Here is a 13,056-nt window from a genome sequence, read left to right as displayed (position 1 = left end):
CTTAAGGAAAACACGTATTCAGCCAGGCTATTCAGCCAGGTTGAATAGAGTTTTCTTAAGGAAAACACCTTTTCAGCCAGGCTGAATACAGTTTCCTTAAGGAAAACACCTATTCAGCCAGGCTGAATACAGTTTTCTTAAGGAAAACACCTATTCAGCCAGGCTGAATACAGTTTTCTTAACGAAAACACCTATTCAGCCAGGCTGAATACAGTTTTCTTAAGGAAAACACCTATTCAGCCAGGTTGAATACAGTTTTCTTATGGAAAACACCTATTCAGCCAGGCTGAATACAGTTTTCTTAAGGAAAACACCTATTCAGCCAGGTTGAATAGAGTTTTCTTAAGGAAAACACCTATTCAGCCACGTTGAATAGAGTTTTCTTAAGGAAAACACCTATTCAGCCAGGTTGAATAGAGTTTTTCTAAGAAAAACACCTACTCAGCCAGGTTGAATAGAATCTTCTTAAGGAAAACACCTTTTCAGCCAGGCTGAATACAGCCAGGCTGAATACAGTTTTCTTAAGGAAAACACCTATTCAGCCAGGCTGAATACAGTTTTCTTAAGGAAAACACCTATTCAGCCAGGCTGAATACAGTTTTCTTAAGGAAAACACCTATTCAGCCAGGCTGAATACAGTTTTCTTAAGGAAAACACCTATTCAGCCAGGCTGAATACAGTTTTCTTAAGGAAAACACCTATTCAGCCAGGCTGAATACAGTTTTCTTAAGGAAAACACCTATTCAGCCAGGCTGAATACAGTTTTCTTAAGGAAAACACCTATTCAGCCAGGCTGAATACAGTTTTCTTAAGGAAAACACCTATTCAGCCAGGCTGAATACAGTTTTCTTAAGGAAAACACCTATTCAGCCAGGCTGAATACAGTTTTCTTAAGGAAAACACCTATTCAGCCAGGCTGAATACAGTTTTCTTAAGGAAAACACCTATTCAGCCAGGCTGAATACAGTTTTCTTAACGAAAATACCATTAAGCCAGGCTGAATACAGTTTTCTTAACGAAAACACCTATTCAGCCAGGCTGAATACAGTTTTATTAAGGAAAACACCTATTCAGCCAGGCTGAATACAGTTTTCTTAAGGAAAACACCTATTCAGCCAGGCTGAATACAGTTTTCTTAAGGAAAACACCTATTCAGCCAGGCTGAATACAGGTTTCTTAAGGAAAACACCTATTCAGCCAGGCTGAACACAGTTTTCTTAAGGAAGACACCTATTCAGCCAGGCTGAATACAGTTTCCTTAAGGAAAACACCTATTCAGCCAGGCTGAATACAGTTTTCTTAAGGAAAACACCTATTCAGCCAGGCTGAATACAGTTTTCTTAAGGAAAACACCTATTCAGCCAGGTTGAATAGAGTTTTCTTAAGGAAAACACCTATTCAGCCACGTTGAATAGAGTTTTCTTAAGGAAAACACCTATTCAGCCAGGTTGAATAGAGTTTTCTTAAGGAAAACACCTATTTAGCCAGGCTGAATAGAGTTTTCTTAAGGAAAACACCTATTCAGCCTGGCTGAATAGAGTTTTCTTTTAGAAAATTTCTATTTAGCCTGGCTGAATATAGTTTTCTTATAGAAAATTCCTATTCAGGTTGGCTGAATAGAGTTTTCTATAGAAGAAAATTCCTTTTCAGTCTGGCTGAATATTGACTATGGATTTATTTGGTCACACAATTATAAATGTTTCATTGTTGTTGCCTATCTCCAATCTGTAACACATTTATTGTTGGTGTCGTTGTGTGGCTTTGTTACCATAATTTGATTGAATGCAAACACATTACTTACATTAATGCTAATATAAACATTTATTCGGACCTGCTCCAGAAACCCTGTCATACCACAATGCCGCCGCCGGCGTAGAGCATGCACCATGCGATACATTGTGATATGCATATGTTTATCATGTTCGCCTTACATTGTAGCGGCTAATAAAGAAAATTGTCAGACCATTCAAATGGTGGAGGTGGTACCCCACCATAAAGAATCAGTTAACAAATTCAAAGTCTGTTTGGAGTGCATGGAGGTTCTAAGGTTTCAGCTAAGCTAGACTTAGTCTAGAATTGTTTTGTCCATCATAAACACAACCGAAAACCATGAGGAATTCTCATGGGTAGTAAAAGATACAATATCAAACCAGCTCAACAACAAACAGCTGAACATGACTAGTGGTCATTGTAAGTTGTTGCTGTTTTGGAGACAATGACAGTTTAAATGACCACCAATAAGCATTTGTTTGGCATTTGTATTACTCTGGTCAAGCACAACTTAAATGACAACTACAACAAGTTGTCGCCCATATCCCAAACATGCTAAACCTAATCCATAATGAAGCGACTAAGAAAACACAACAAGTAGAGAGAGATAGCGTCCATCAGGACACTGGGTGTAGTTTGTGTCACAATTCACCAATTTATTTGTCCATTTAATTTCTATGAACGGATAAACCACTGGCAGATATTACGGGAGGATAAAAGTTTGGTTCTGTGTTATGCCCCGTGGGAAGAAGTGGGAAGAAGTTACATTTTATGGAAATTCAATTTAAACGTTGACATTTTCTTTCAATTAATTTTACAAAACTGAAAAGATGAACTTACCTTTTGGTGAACGTAAACTTAAATCTACTGGTTCGACTTGAACGGGAGGGCCCTCTGCCTGAAAAGAAAAAAAAAAATAAAAATATTAAAGACATTAAGAGAAGTATAACAAGGTGTGATAGAATTTTTTAAGGCAACCCCAATATTTAGCCTGTCTGAATAGGGGGCTTCAATAGGAAAATCTCTTACTCACTCAGGCTGAATAGGGTCTTCCATAGGAGAACACTTATTCAGCCCGGTTGAATAGGGTATTCCAGAGGAAAACACTTATTCAGCCCGGCTGAATAGATTATTTTACAGAAAAACACTTATTCAGCCCGGCTGAATGGGGTTTTCTATGGGGAACACACTTATTCAGCTTGTCTGAATAGGGGTTTTCTACAGGATAACACTTATTTAGCCTGGCTGAATTGGGGTTTTCCAAAGGAAAACACTTATTAGTCTGGCTGAATAGGGGTTTTCTACAGGAAAATACTCATTTAGCCTGGCTGAATAGGTGTTTTCTACAGGAAAAGTTCTTACTCAGTCTGGCTTAATAGGAGTTTTCTATAGAGAATATTCTTAGTCAGCCTGGCTGAATAGGGGTTTTCTATAGAGAAAATTCTTATTCAACCTGGCTGAATAGGGGTTTTCTATAGGAAAACACTTATTCAGCCTGCCTGAATAGGGGTTTTCTATAGGAAAACACTTATTCAGCCTAGCTGAATAGGATTTTTCTATAGGAAAACATTTATTCATCCTGGCTGAATAGGGTTTTCTATAGGAAAACACTTAGGGAAAAGACTTATTGAGCCTGGCTGGATAAGGGTTTCTGTAGAACAACAATTACTCAGCTTGGCTTAGGAAAACAATTATTCAGGCCCATTTTCATCAATAGTTAGGTGCTGTAAATTAGTTTATTGAAATGTTTTGTTGTCTGATCATTTTTGCATTTGTTGTTTTTGTTATTATGTATGCCTCATTTAGCAAAACATTTCGTTCGCTCAGTCCGTCAGTCAGCTGCCTTTGACACCTATGGCCTTCGTTGAGCTTACGGCCAAAGCAACAACATTGTTAAGGAACCACTTGTAGCTCACAGCATGTGATCCGATCGATATAATAAATTTCCGACAATGCAACACATGAGGGTTTAATGTGCCACCGTTTCATGCTAACCACTCAAGAAAACAAAACACATAAGTACCAGCAAACATCAAATCCGAAGTACACCATATACACAGCCACCGCTGCATGATGGTCCAACAAACCACCAACCCTTTTGTCCATCAAACAACAGCTCAATTGCTGGACATTGCAATAACATAAACGCTTACAGCTCCATCGATAGTGGCCGTGTTTGAGACTAGTGGTGGAGAACTGTACGCCACCAGAGTTTCCACTAAGCACTCTCAAGAAATATGGTGGGTGTTTATGAGCGAATGGTTCATTGCTGGTAGCTGGACACTATTCAACTACTTGCCCAGCATAAACAAACAGCAGCAATTTCAACTGCAACCAGCAACCAACTGTCCGGCAACTGACCACCGATAGTCCGGCTAAATTATGTGCCACATTAACCATGATGCCAGTACGGCTCAGTAGAGTCCAATCCAGTTCATGCCACCAAGTCCACAACCACCATGTTCGAAACAAAAAAACTCAGCTATTGCTGCCACAAAACAGCGTTTTATTAATTAGATACTCGTACTTCAAAATATGAATGCGATTACATGGCTGCACAATGAATGCGGACCATAGGGAATACAAAAACAAATATGGAATGGTCGTCATTGCTTGCGAACTATGATTATTACAATGGTGGCGATTGCAATTACGATTGCAATGCTAAGCTGAATACGTACAAACTTAATGTGAATGCAAATTTACGGCTACAAATTATTTGTATCATTTATCTAAACATGCTTCCAAAAGGTGCAACTTCACAACGAACTAAAGAAAACTATGAAGGTGAATACATTGGGCGTGTAAAAACTGAGGCCCGAATACTTCCGAATAGAGTTTTCCATAAGAAAACTTGTATTCAGCCTGGCTGAATAGAGTTTTCCATAAAAAAACTTGTATTTAGCCTGGCTGAATAGAGTTTTCCATAAGAAAACTTGTATTCAGCCTGGCTGAATAGAGTTTTCCATAAGAAAACTTGTATTCAGCCTGGCTGAATAGAGTTTTCCATAAGAAAACTTGTATTCAGCCTGGCTGAATAGAGTTTTCCATAAGAAAACTTGTATTCAGCCTGGCTGAATAGAGTTTTCCATAAGAAAACTTGTATTCAGCCTGGCTGAATAGAGTTTTCCATAAGAAAACTTGTATTCAGCCTGGCTGAATAGAGTTTTCCATAAGAAAACTTGTATTCAGCCTGGCTGAATAGAGTTTTCCATAAGAAAACTTGTATTCAGCCTGGTTGAATAGAGTTTTCCATAAGAAAACTTGTATTCAGCCTGGCTGAATAGAGTTTTCCATAAGAAAACTTGTATTCAGCCTGGCTGAATAGAGTTTTCCATAAGAAAACTTGTATTCAGCCTGGCTGAATAGAGTTTTCCATAAGAAAACTTGTATTCAGCCTGGCTGAATAGAGTTTTCCATAAGAAAACTTGTATTCAGCCTGGCTGAATAGAGTTTTCCATAAGAAAACTTGTATTCAGCCTGGCTGAATAGAGTTTTCCATAAGAAAACTTGTATTCAGCCTGGCTGAATAGAGTTTTCCATAAGAAAACTTGTATTCAGCCTGGCTGAATAGAGTTTTCCATAAGAAAACTTGTATTCAGCCTGGCTGAATAGAGTTTTCCATAAGAAAACTTGTATTCAGCCTGGCTGAATAGAGTTTTCCATAAGAAAACTTGTATTCAGCCTGGCTGAATAGAGTTTTCCATAAGAAAACTTGTATTCAGCCTGGCTGAATAGAGTTTTCCATAAGAAAACTTGTATTCAGCCTGGCTGAATAGAGTTTTCCATAAGAAAACTTGTATTCAGCCTGGCTGAATAGAGTTTTCCATAAGAAAACTTGTATTCAGCCTGGCTGAATAGAGTTTTCCATAAGAAAACTTGTATTCAGCCTGGCTGAATAGAGTTTTCCATAAGAAAACTTGTATTCAGCCTGGCTGAATAGAGTTTTCCATAAGAAAACTTGTATTCAGCCTGGCTGAATAGAGTTTTCCATAAGAAAACTTGTATTCAGCCTGGCTGAATAGAGTTTTCCATAAGAAAACTTGTATTCAGCCTGGCTGAATAGAGTTTTCCATAAGAAAACTTGTATTCAGCCTGGCTGAATAGAGTTTTCCATAAGAAAACTTGTATTCAGCCTGGCTGAATAGAGTTTTCCATAAGAAAACTTGTATTCAGCCTGGCTGAATAGAGTTTTCCATAAGAAAACTTGTATTCAGCCTGGCTGAATAGAGTTTTCCATAAGAAAACTTGTATTCAGCCTGGCTGAATAGAGTTTTCCATAAGAAAACTTGTATTCAGCCTGGCTGAATAGAGTTTTCCATAAGAAAACTTGTATTCAGCCTGGCTGAATAGAGTTTTCCATAAGAAAACTTGTATTCAGCCTGGCTGAATAGAGTTTTCCATAAGAAAACTTGTATTCAGCCTGGCTGAATAGAGTTTTCCATAAGAAAACTTGTATTCAGCCTGGCTGAATAGAGTTTTCCATAAGAAAACTTGTATTCAGCCTGGCTGAATAGAGTTTTCCATAAGAAAACTTGTATTCAGCCTGGCTGAATAGAGTTTTCCATAAGAAAACTTGTATTCAGCCTGGCTGAATAGAGTTTTCCATAAGAAAACTTGTATTCAGCCTGGCTGAATAGAGTTTTCCATAAGAAAACTTGTATTCAGCCTGGCTGAATAGAGTTTTCCATAAGAAAACTTGTATTCAGCCTGGCTGAATAGAGTTTTCCATAAGAAAACTTGTATTCAGCCTGGCTGAATAGAGTTTTCCATAAGAAAACTTGTATTCAGCCTGGCTGAATAGAGTTTTCCATAAGAAAACTTGTATTCAGCCTGGCTGAATAGAGTTTTCCATAAGAAAACTTGTATTCAGCCTGGCTGAATAGAGTTTTCCATAAGAAAACTTGTATTCAGCCTGGCTGAATAGAGTTTTCCATAAGAAAACTTGTATTCAGCCTGGCTGAATAGAGTTTTCCATAAGAAAACTTGTATTCAGCCTGGCTGAATAGAGTTTTCCATAAGAAAACTTGTATTCAGCCTGGCTGAATAGAGTTTTCCATAAGAAAACTTGTATTCAGCCTGGCTGAATAGAGTTTTCCATAAGAAAACTTGTATTCAGCCTGGCTGAATAGAGTTTTCCATAAGAAAACTTGTATTCAGACTGGCTGAATAGAGTTTTCCATAAGAAAACTTGTATTCAGCCTGGCTGAATAGAGTTTTCCATAAGAAAACTTGTATTCAGCCTGGCTGAATAGAGTTTTCCATAAGAAAACTTGTATTCAGCCTGGCTGAATAGAGTTTTCCATAAGAAAACTTGTATTCAGCCTGGCTGAATAGAGTTTTCCATAAGAAAACTTGTATTCAGCCTGGCTGAATAGAGTTTTCCATAAGAAAACTTGTATTCAGCCTGGCTGAATAGAGTTTTCCATAAGAAAACTTGTATTCAGCCTGGCTGAATAGAGTTTTCCATAAGAAAACTTGTATTCAGCCTGGCTGAATAGAGTTTTCCATAAGAAAACTTGTATTCAGCCTGGCTGAATAGAGTTTTCCATAAGAAAACTTGTATTCAGCCTGGCTGAATAGAGTTTTCCATAAGAAAACTTGTATTCAGCCTGGCTGAATAGAGTTTTCCATAAGAAAACTTGTATTCAGCCTGGCTGAATAGAGTTGTCCATAAGAAAACTTGTATTCAGCCTGACTGAATAGAGTTTTCCATAAGAAAACTTGTATTCAGCCTGGCTGAATAGAGTTTTCCATAAGAAAACTTGTATTCAGCCTGGCTGAATAGAGTTTTCCATAAGAAAACTTGTATTCAGCCTGGCTAAATAAAGTTTTCCATAGGAAAACTTGTATTCAGCCTGGCTGAATAGAGTTTTCCATAAGAAAACTTGTATTCAGCCTGGCTGAATAGAGTTTTCCATAAGAAAACTTGTATTCAGCCTGGCTGAATAGAGTTTTCCATAAGAAAACTTGTATTCAGTCTGGCTGAATAGAGTTTTCCATAAGAAAACTTGTATTCAGCCTGGCCGCGAGAAAGCTTGTATTCAGCCTGGCTGAATAGAGTTTTCCGGGAGAACTCTTGTATTCAGCCTGGCTGAATAGAGTTTTCCATAAAAAAACTTGTATTCGGCCTGGCTAAATAGAGTTTTCCATAAGAAAAGTTGTATTCAGCCTAGCTGAATAGAGTTTTCCATAAGAAAACTTGTATTCAGCCTAGCTGAATAGAGTTTTCCATAAGAAAGCTTGTATTCAGCCTGGCTGAATAGAGTTTTCCATAAGAAAGCTTGTATTCAGCCTGGCTGAATAGAGTTTTCCATAAGAGAACTTGAACTTGTTGTATTCAGCCTAGCTGAATAGAGTTTTCCATAAGAAAACTTGTATTCAGCCTGGCTGAATAGAGTTTTCCATAAGAGAACTTGAATTCAGCCTAGCTGAATAGAGTTTTCCATAAGAAAACTTGTATACAGCCTGGCTGAATAGAGTTTTCCATAAGAGAACTTGAATTCAGCCTAGCTGAATAGAGTTTTCCATAAGAAAACTTGTATTCAGCCTGGCTGAATAGAGTTTACCATAAGAGAACTTGAATTTAGCCTAGCTGAATAGAGTTTTCCATAAGAAAACTTGTATACAGCCTGGCTGAATAGAGTTTTCCATAAGAAAACTTGTATTCAGCCTGGCTGAATAGAGTTTTCAATAGGAAAACTTGTATTCAGCCTGGCTGAATAGAGTTTTCCATAAGAAAAGTTGTATTCAGCCTGGCTGAATAGAGTTTTCCATAAGAAAAGTTGTATTCAGCCTGGCTGAATAGAGTTTTCCATAAGAAAACTTGTATTCAGCCTAGCTGAATAGAGTTTTCCATAAGAAAACTTGTATACAGCCTGGCTGAATAGAGTTTTCCATAAGAAAACTTGTATTCAGCCTGGCTGAATAGAGTTTTCAATAGGAAAACTTGTATTCAGCCTGGCTGAATAGAGTTTTCCATAAGAAAACTTGTATTCAGCCTGGCTGAATAGAGTTTTCCATAAGAAAACTTGTATTCAGCCTGGCTGAATAGAGTTTTCCATAAGAAAACTTGTATTCAGCCTGGCTGAATAGAGTTTTCCATAAGAAAACTTGTATTCAGCCTGGCTGAATAGAGTTTTCCATAAGAAAACTTGTATTCAGCCTGGCTGAATAGAGTTTTCCATAAGAAAACTTGTATTCAGCCTGGCTGAATAGAGTTTTCCATAAGAAAACTTGTATTCAGCCTGGCTGGATAGAGTTTTCAATAGGAAAACTTCGATTCAGCTTTGCTGAATAGAGTTTTCAATATGAAAACTTCGATTCAGCTTGGCTGAATAGAGTTTTCAATATGAAAACTTCGATTCAGCTTGACTGAATAGAGTTTTCAATAGGAAAACTTCCATTCAGCTTGACTGAATAGAGTTTTCAATAGGAAAACTTCCATTCAGCTTGGCTGAATAGAGTTTTCAATAGGAAAACTTCGATTCGGCTTGGCGGAATAGAGTTTTCAATAGGAAAACTTCGATTCAGCTTGGCTGAATGAAGTTTTCAATAAGAAAACTTCGATTCAGCTTGGCTGAATAGAGTTTTCAATAGGAAAACTTCGATTCAGCTTGGCTGAATAGAGTTTTCAATAGGAAAACTTCGATTCAGCTTGGCTGAATAGAGTTTTCAATAGGAAAACTTCGATTCAGCTTAGCTGAATAGAGTTTTCAATAGGAAAACTTCGATTCAGCTTGGCTGAATAGAGTTTTCAATAGGAAAACTTCGATTCAGCTTGGCTGAATAGAGTTTTCAATAGGAAAACTTCGATTCAGCTTGGCTGAATGAAGTTTTCAATAAGAAAACTTCGATTCAGCTTGGCTGAATAGAGTTTTCAATAAGAAAACTTCGATTCAGCTTGGCTGAATAGAGTTTTCAATAGGAAAACTTTGATTCAGCTTGGCTGAATAGAGTTTTCAATAGGAAAACTTGTATTCAGCCTGGCTGAATAGAGTTTTCCATAAGAAAACTTGAATTTAGCCTAGCTGAATAGAGTTTTCCATAAGAAAACTTGTATACAGCCTGGCTGAATAGAGTTTTCCATAAGAAAACTTGTATTCAGCCTGGCTGAATAGAGTTTTCAATAGGAAAACTTGTATTCAGCCTGGCTGAATAGAGTTTTCCATAAGAAAAGTTGTATTCAGCCTGGCTGAATAGAGTTTTCCATAAGAAAACTTGTATTCAGCCTAGCTGAATAGAGTTTTCCATAAGAAAACTTGTATACAGCCTGGCTGAATAGAGTTTTCCATAAGAAAACTTGTATTCAGCCTGGCTGAATAGAGTTTTCCATAAGAAAACTTGTATTCAGCCTGGCTGAATAGAGTTTTCCATAAGAAAACTTGTATACAGCCTGGCTGAATAGAGTTTTCCATAAGAAAACTTGTATACACCCTGGCTGAATAGAGTTTTCCATAAGAAAACTTGTATTCAGCCTGGCTGGATAGAGTTTTCAATAGGAAAACTTCGATTCAGCTTTGCTGAATAGAGTTTTCAATATGAAAACTTCGATTCAGCTTGGCTGAATAGAGTTTTCAATATGAAAACTTCGATTCAGCTTGACTGAATAGAGTTTTCAATAGGAAAACTTCCATTCAGCTTGGCTGAATAGAGTTTTCAATAGGAAAACTTCGATTCGGCTTGGCGGAATAGAGTTTTCAATAGGAAAACTTCGATTCAGCTTGGCTGAATGAAGTTTTCAATAAGAAAACTTCGATTCAGCTTGGCTGAATAGAGTTTTCAATAGGAAAACTTCGATTCAGCTTGGCTGAATAGAGTTTTCAATAGGAAAACTTCGATTCAGCTTGGCTGAATAGAGTTTTCAATAGGAAAACTTCGATTCAGCTTAGCTGAATAGAGTTTTCAATAGGAAAACTTCGATTCAGCTTGGCTGAATAGAGTTTTCAATAGGAAAACTTCGATTCAGCTTGGCTGAATGAAGTTTTCAATAAGAAAACTTCGATTCAGCTTGGCTGAATAGAGTTTTCAATAAGAAAACTTCGATTCAGCTTGGCTGAATAGAGTTTTCAATAGGAAAACATTGATTCAGCTTGGCTGAATAGAGTTTTCAATAGGAAAACTTCGATTCAGCCTGGCTGAATAGAGTTTTCAATAGGAAAACTTCGATTCAGCCTGGCTGAATAGAGTTTTCTATAAGAAAACTTGTATTCAGCCTGGCTGAGTTTCCGTAGGAAAACTTGTATTCAGTTTGGCTGAATAGAGTTTTCCGTAAGAAAACTTGTATTCAGCTTGGCTGTATAGAGTTTTCCATAAGAAAGCCTGTATTCAGCCACCCGAGGCCTTATTGCAGGCCCAGTCCTCTGTAGATACATTTTCGCCCCTTTTAAATTTTAATATAAAATATTTGCCGACCACATAGTGTGCATAATCGTCAATGCTGCCCGGACTTGGCGAAAACTGAATACTTATGACAGTACTTAAGACAATTGGACCTAGTGTTAAATTGATAAATAGCATACAATTGGTATTTCAACACACACAACACCACACAGATATGCTAAGCAAGCAAAAGACTAACAAAAAGGTATTTATGGAAATATTGATTAGGGCAATTATTCTTCTTTTGATTGTGTCGAACTAATTTGTGGTGTGAACGGCAGTGTATTATATTCACCTTTTATCTATTGCGGAGTATTAAGAAATTACTGCAGGTTATGTTTTATTGTAGAGATAAATTTTAAATGGCGCCCAACAGTGGTAACTGTTTCCATTGCTGTAACGTCAATGGCGATTTAAAAGCTTTTGGTGGGAAAGTTTTAATTTTGGGAGATGTTCATTAGAAGACAGACTTAGATATAAGATAATAGCGGCGCCTTTTCTTGGAAGTTGAGAGAGGATATTAAGAGTGTCTCACAATTTCACATTTGCTCTGCCTTTATTTTAGAAAGTATGGGTTTGTATTTAGCAAACACAAACTCCAACTTTTGAAAAGTTTCATCTGTTGAAAAGAAATTTTCTAAACTTCCATCCATCATTCAACTTTAATCATTCGCACCTCCATCCATCCATCCTAGAATTTGATTTTATTTTGTTTGAAAAATTGGTTCCACACTGCCTGAAAGGAATTTGATCACAACATATGTGAGTGGGACCAGAACCACAAGGATCTCTTCACAGTTGACCAGAGAGGAGTGTTTATAGACGACCTCAAAAGAGTCTCCATTGGCTATTTGTATATCACAATCATAATGTTACGAAGTTTGTCACATAGATCTCTATTTATAAACTGCCACAGGTTTTAATGATAAAACTGTTCGAATTATCCGATTACACGTTAAAAGCAAACATTGCACCGAGCTAATACGTCAAGCCATTAGCACAAACACAAATTGTCACTTTTATTACATCCATCAACGACATAACGCTTATAAAATCCAGTTTCCCAACTACAAACAAATTATGCATAAAGACAAATTTAGAAACTACTCTTTCAATATCTCATGATTTTGATCAGTTCAATTTTAATTAAATAAAATAAATGGGACATTTTACAATATTACCGAAAATAAAATAAATAACATAAATGATGTTAACTACAACATTAACAGCATTTCAGCGATGTCAAACATAAAATATTTAAATTAATATAAAGACGGCAAAAAATAGCACACGCAATAGCCTTGCCGCATAGTCTAAATGCTGAAAACAAACATTCCAAGAAAAAATTCTCACAAAATGTCAAATATGCCAATCACAAAAAACAAAACATCATTTACACCGCAGCAAACCACCACATAAAGATAATGTGTAGCGCAACAATCATCTATCGCAGTTTTCTTTCGCCACTAAACATCAAAAGTTTAGTTGTTGGCTATCAGAAAACGGGCCACTAACAAGTCATAATTTTTCATTTCGATTGCATCGAAGAACGATGAATGAATGAGTTTTGCATTGTAATAAAATGTCTCTTTGTACAAAGAAGAGAAGCAGGGAAGTATGGTTAGGAGGAAAATGTTGTTGGACAAACTCTTACAGAAGCCCGCATCAAAAATGGTATTTGTAATGTTTTTTTTTTCTGTTTTCAACAAATAATAAAATGAATCAACTTATTAAAGATCCAGATTCCAAATGGAAAATAAAGAAAAACCTAAGGAGGTTGGTATGATGAGGGGGGAAGTAAAATTAATTTGGGAAAACTAATTGTAACAAGTGAGCCACGGCTATAGTCGGGTCGGGGCCGACTATGTGATACCCTACACCACTACCCCTGTTCATAAGCTTTTG

At 36.9% G+C, this 13,056-nt stretch overlaps 1 protein-coding gene across 1 annotated transcript in view; it reads right to left on the bottom strand.

The window, feature by feature from the left end:
* The window catches only part of LOC141404744 (uncharacterized), a 445,852-nt gene that overhangs the window by 288,142 nt on the left and 144,654 nt on the right, over positions 1-13,056 (bottom strand). Inside the window, exon 4 of the mRNA XM_073988448.1 lies at positions 2,611-2,668. Coding sequence (XP_073844549.1) covers positions 2,611-2,668 — 58 coding nt within the window. The remainder of the gene's footprint in view (positions 1-2,610; positions 2,669-13,056) is intronic.

The sequence above is a fragment of the Musca autumnalis genome, unplaced genomic scaffold (assembly GCF_047663935.1).
Source record: "Musca autumnalis isolate F117 unplaced genomic scaffold, ASM4766393v1 scaffold_5, whole genome shotgun sequence".
NCBI lineage: Eukaryota > Metazoa > Arthropoda > Insecta > Diptera > Muscidae > Musca > Musca autumnalis.
This window is presented reverse-complemented; position numbering and strand designations above follow the sequence as displayed.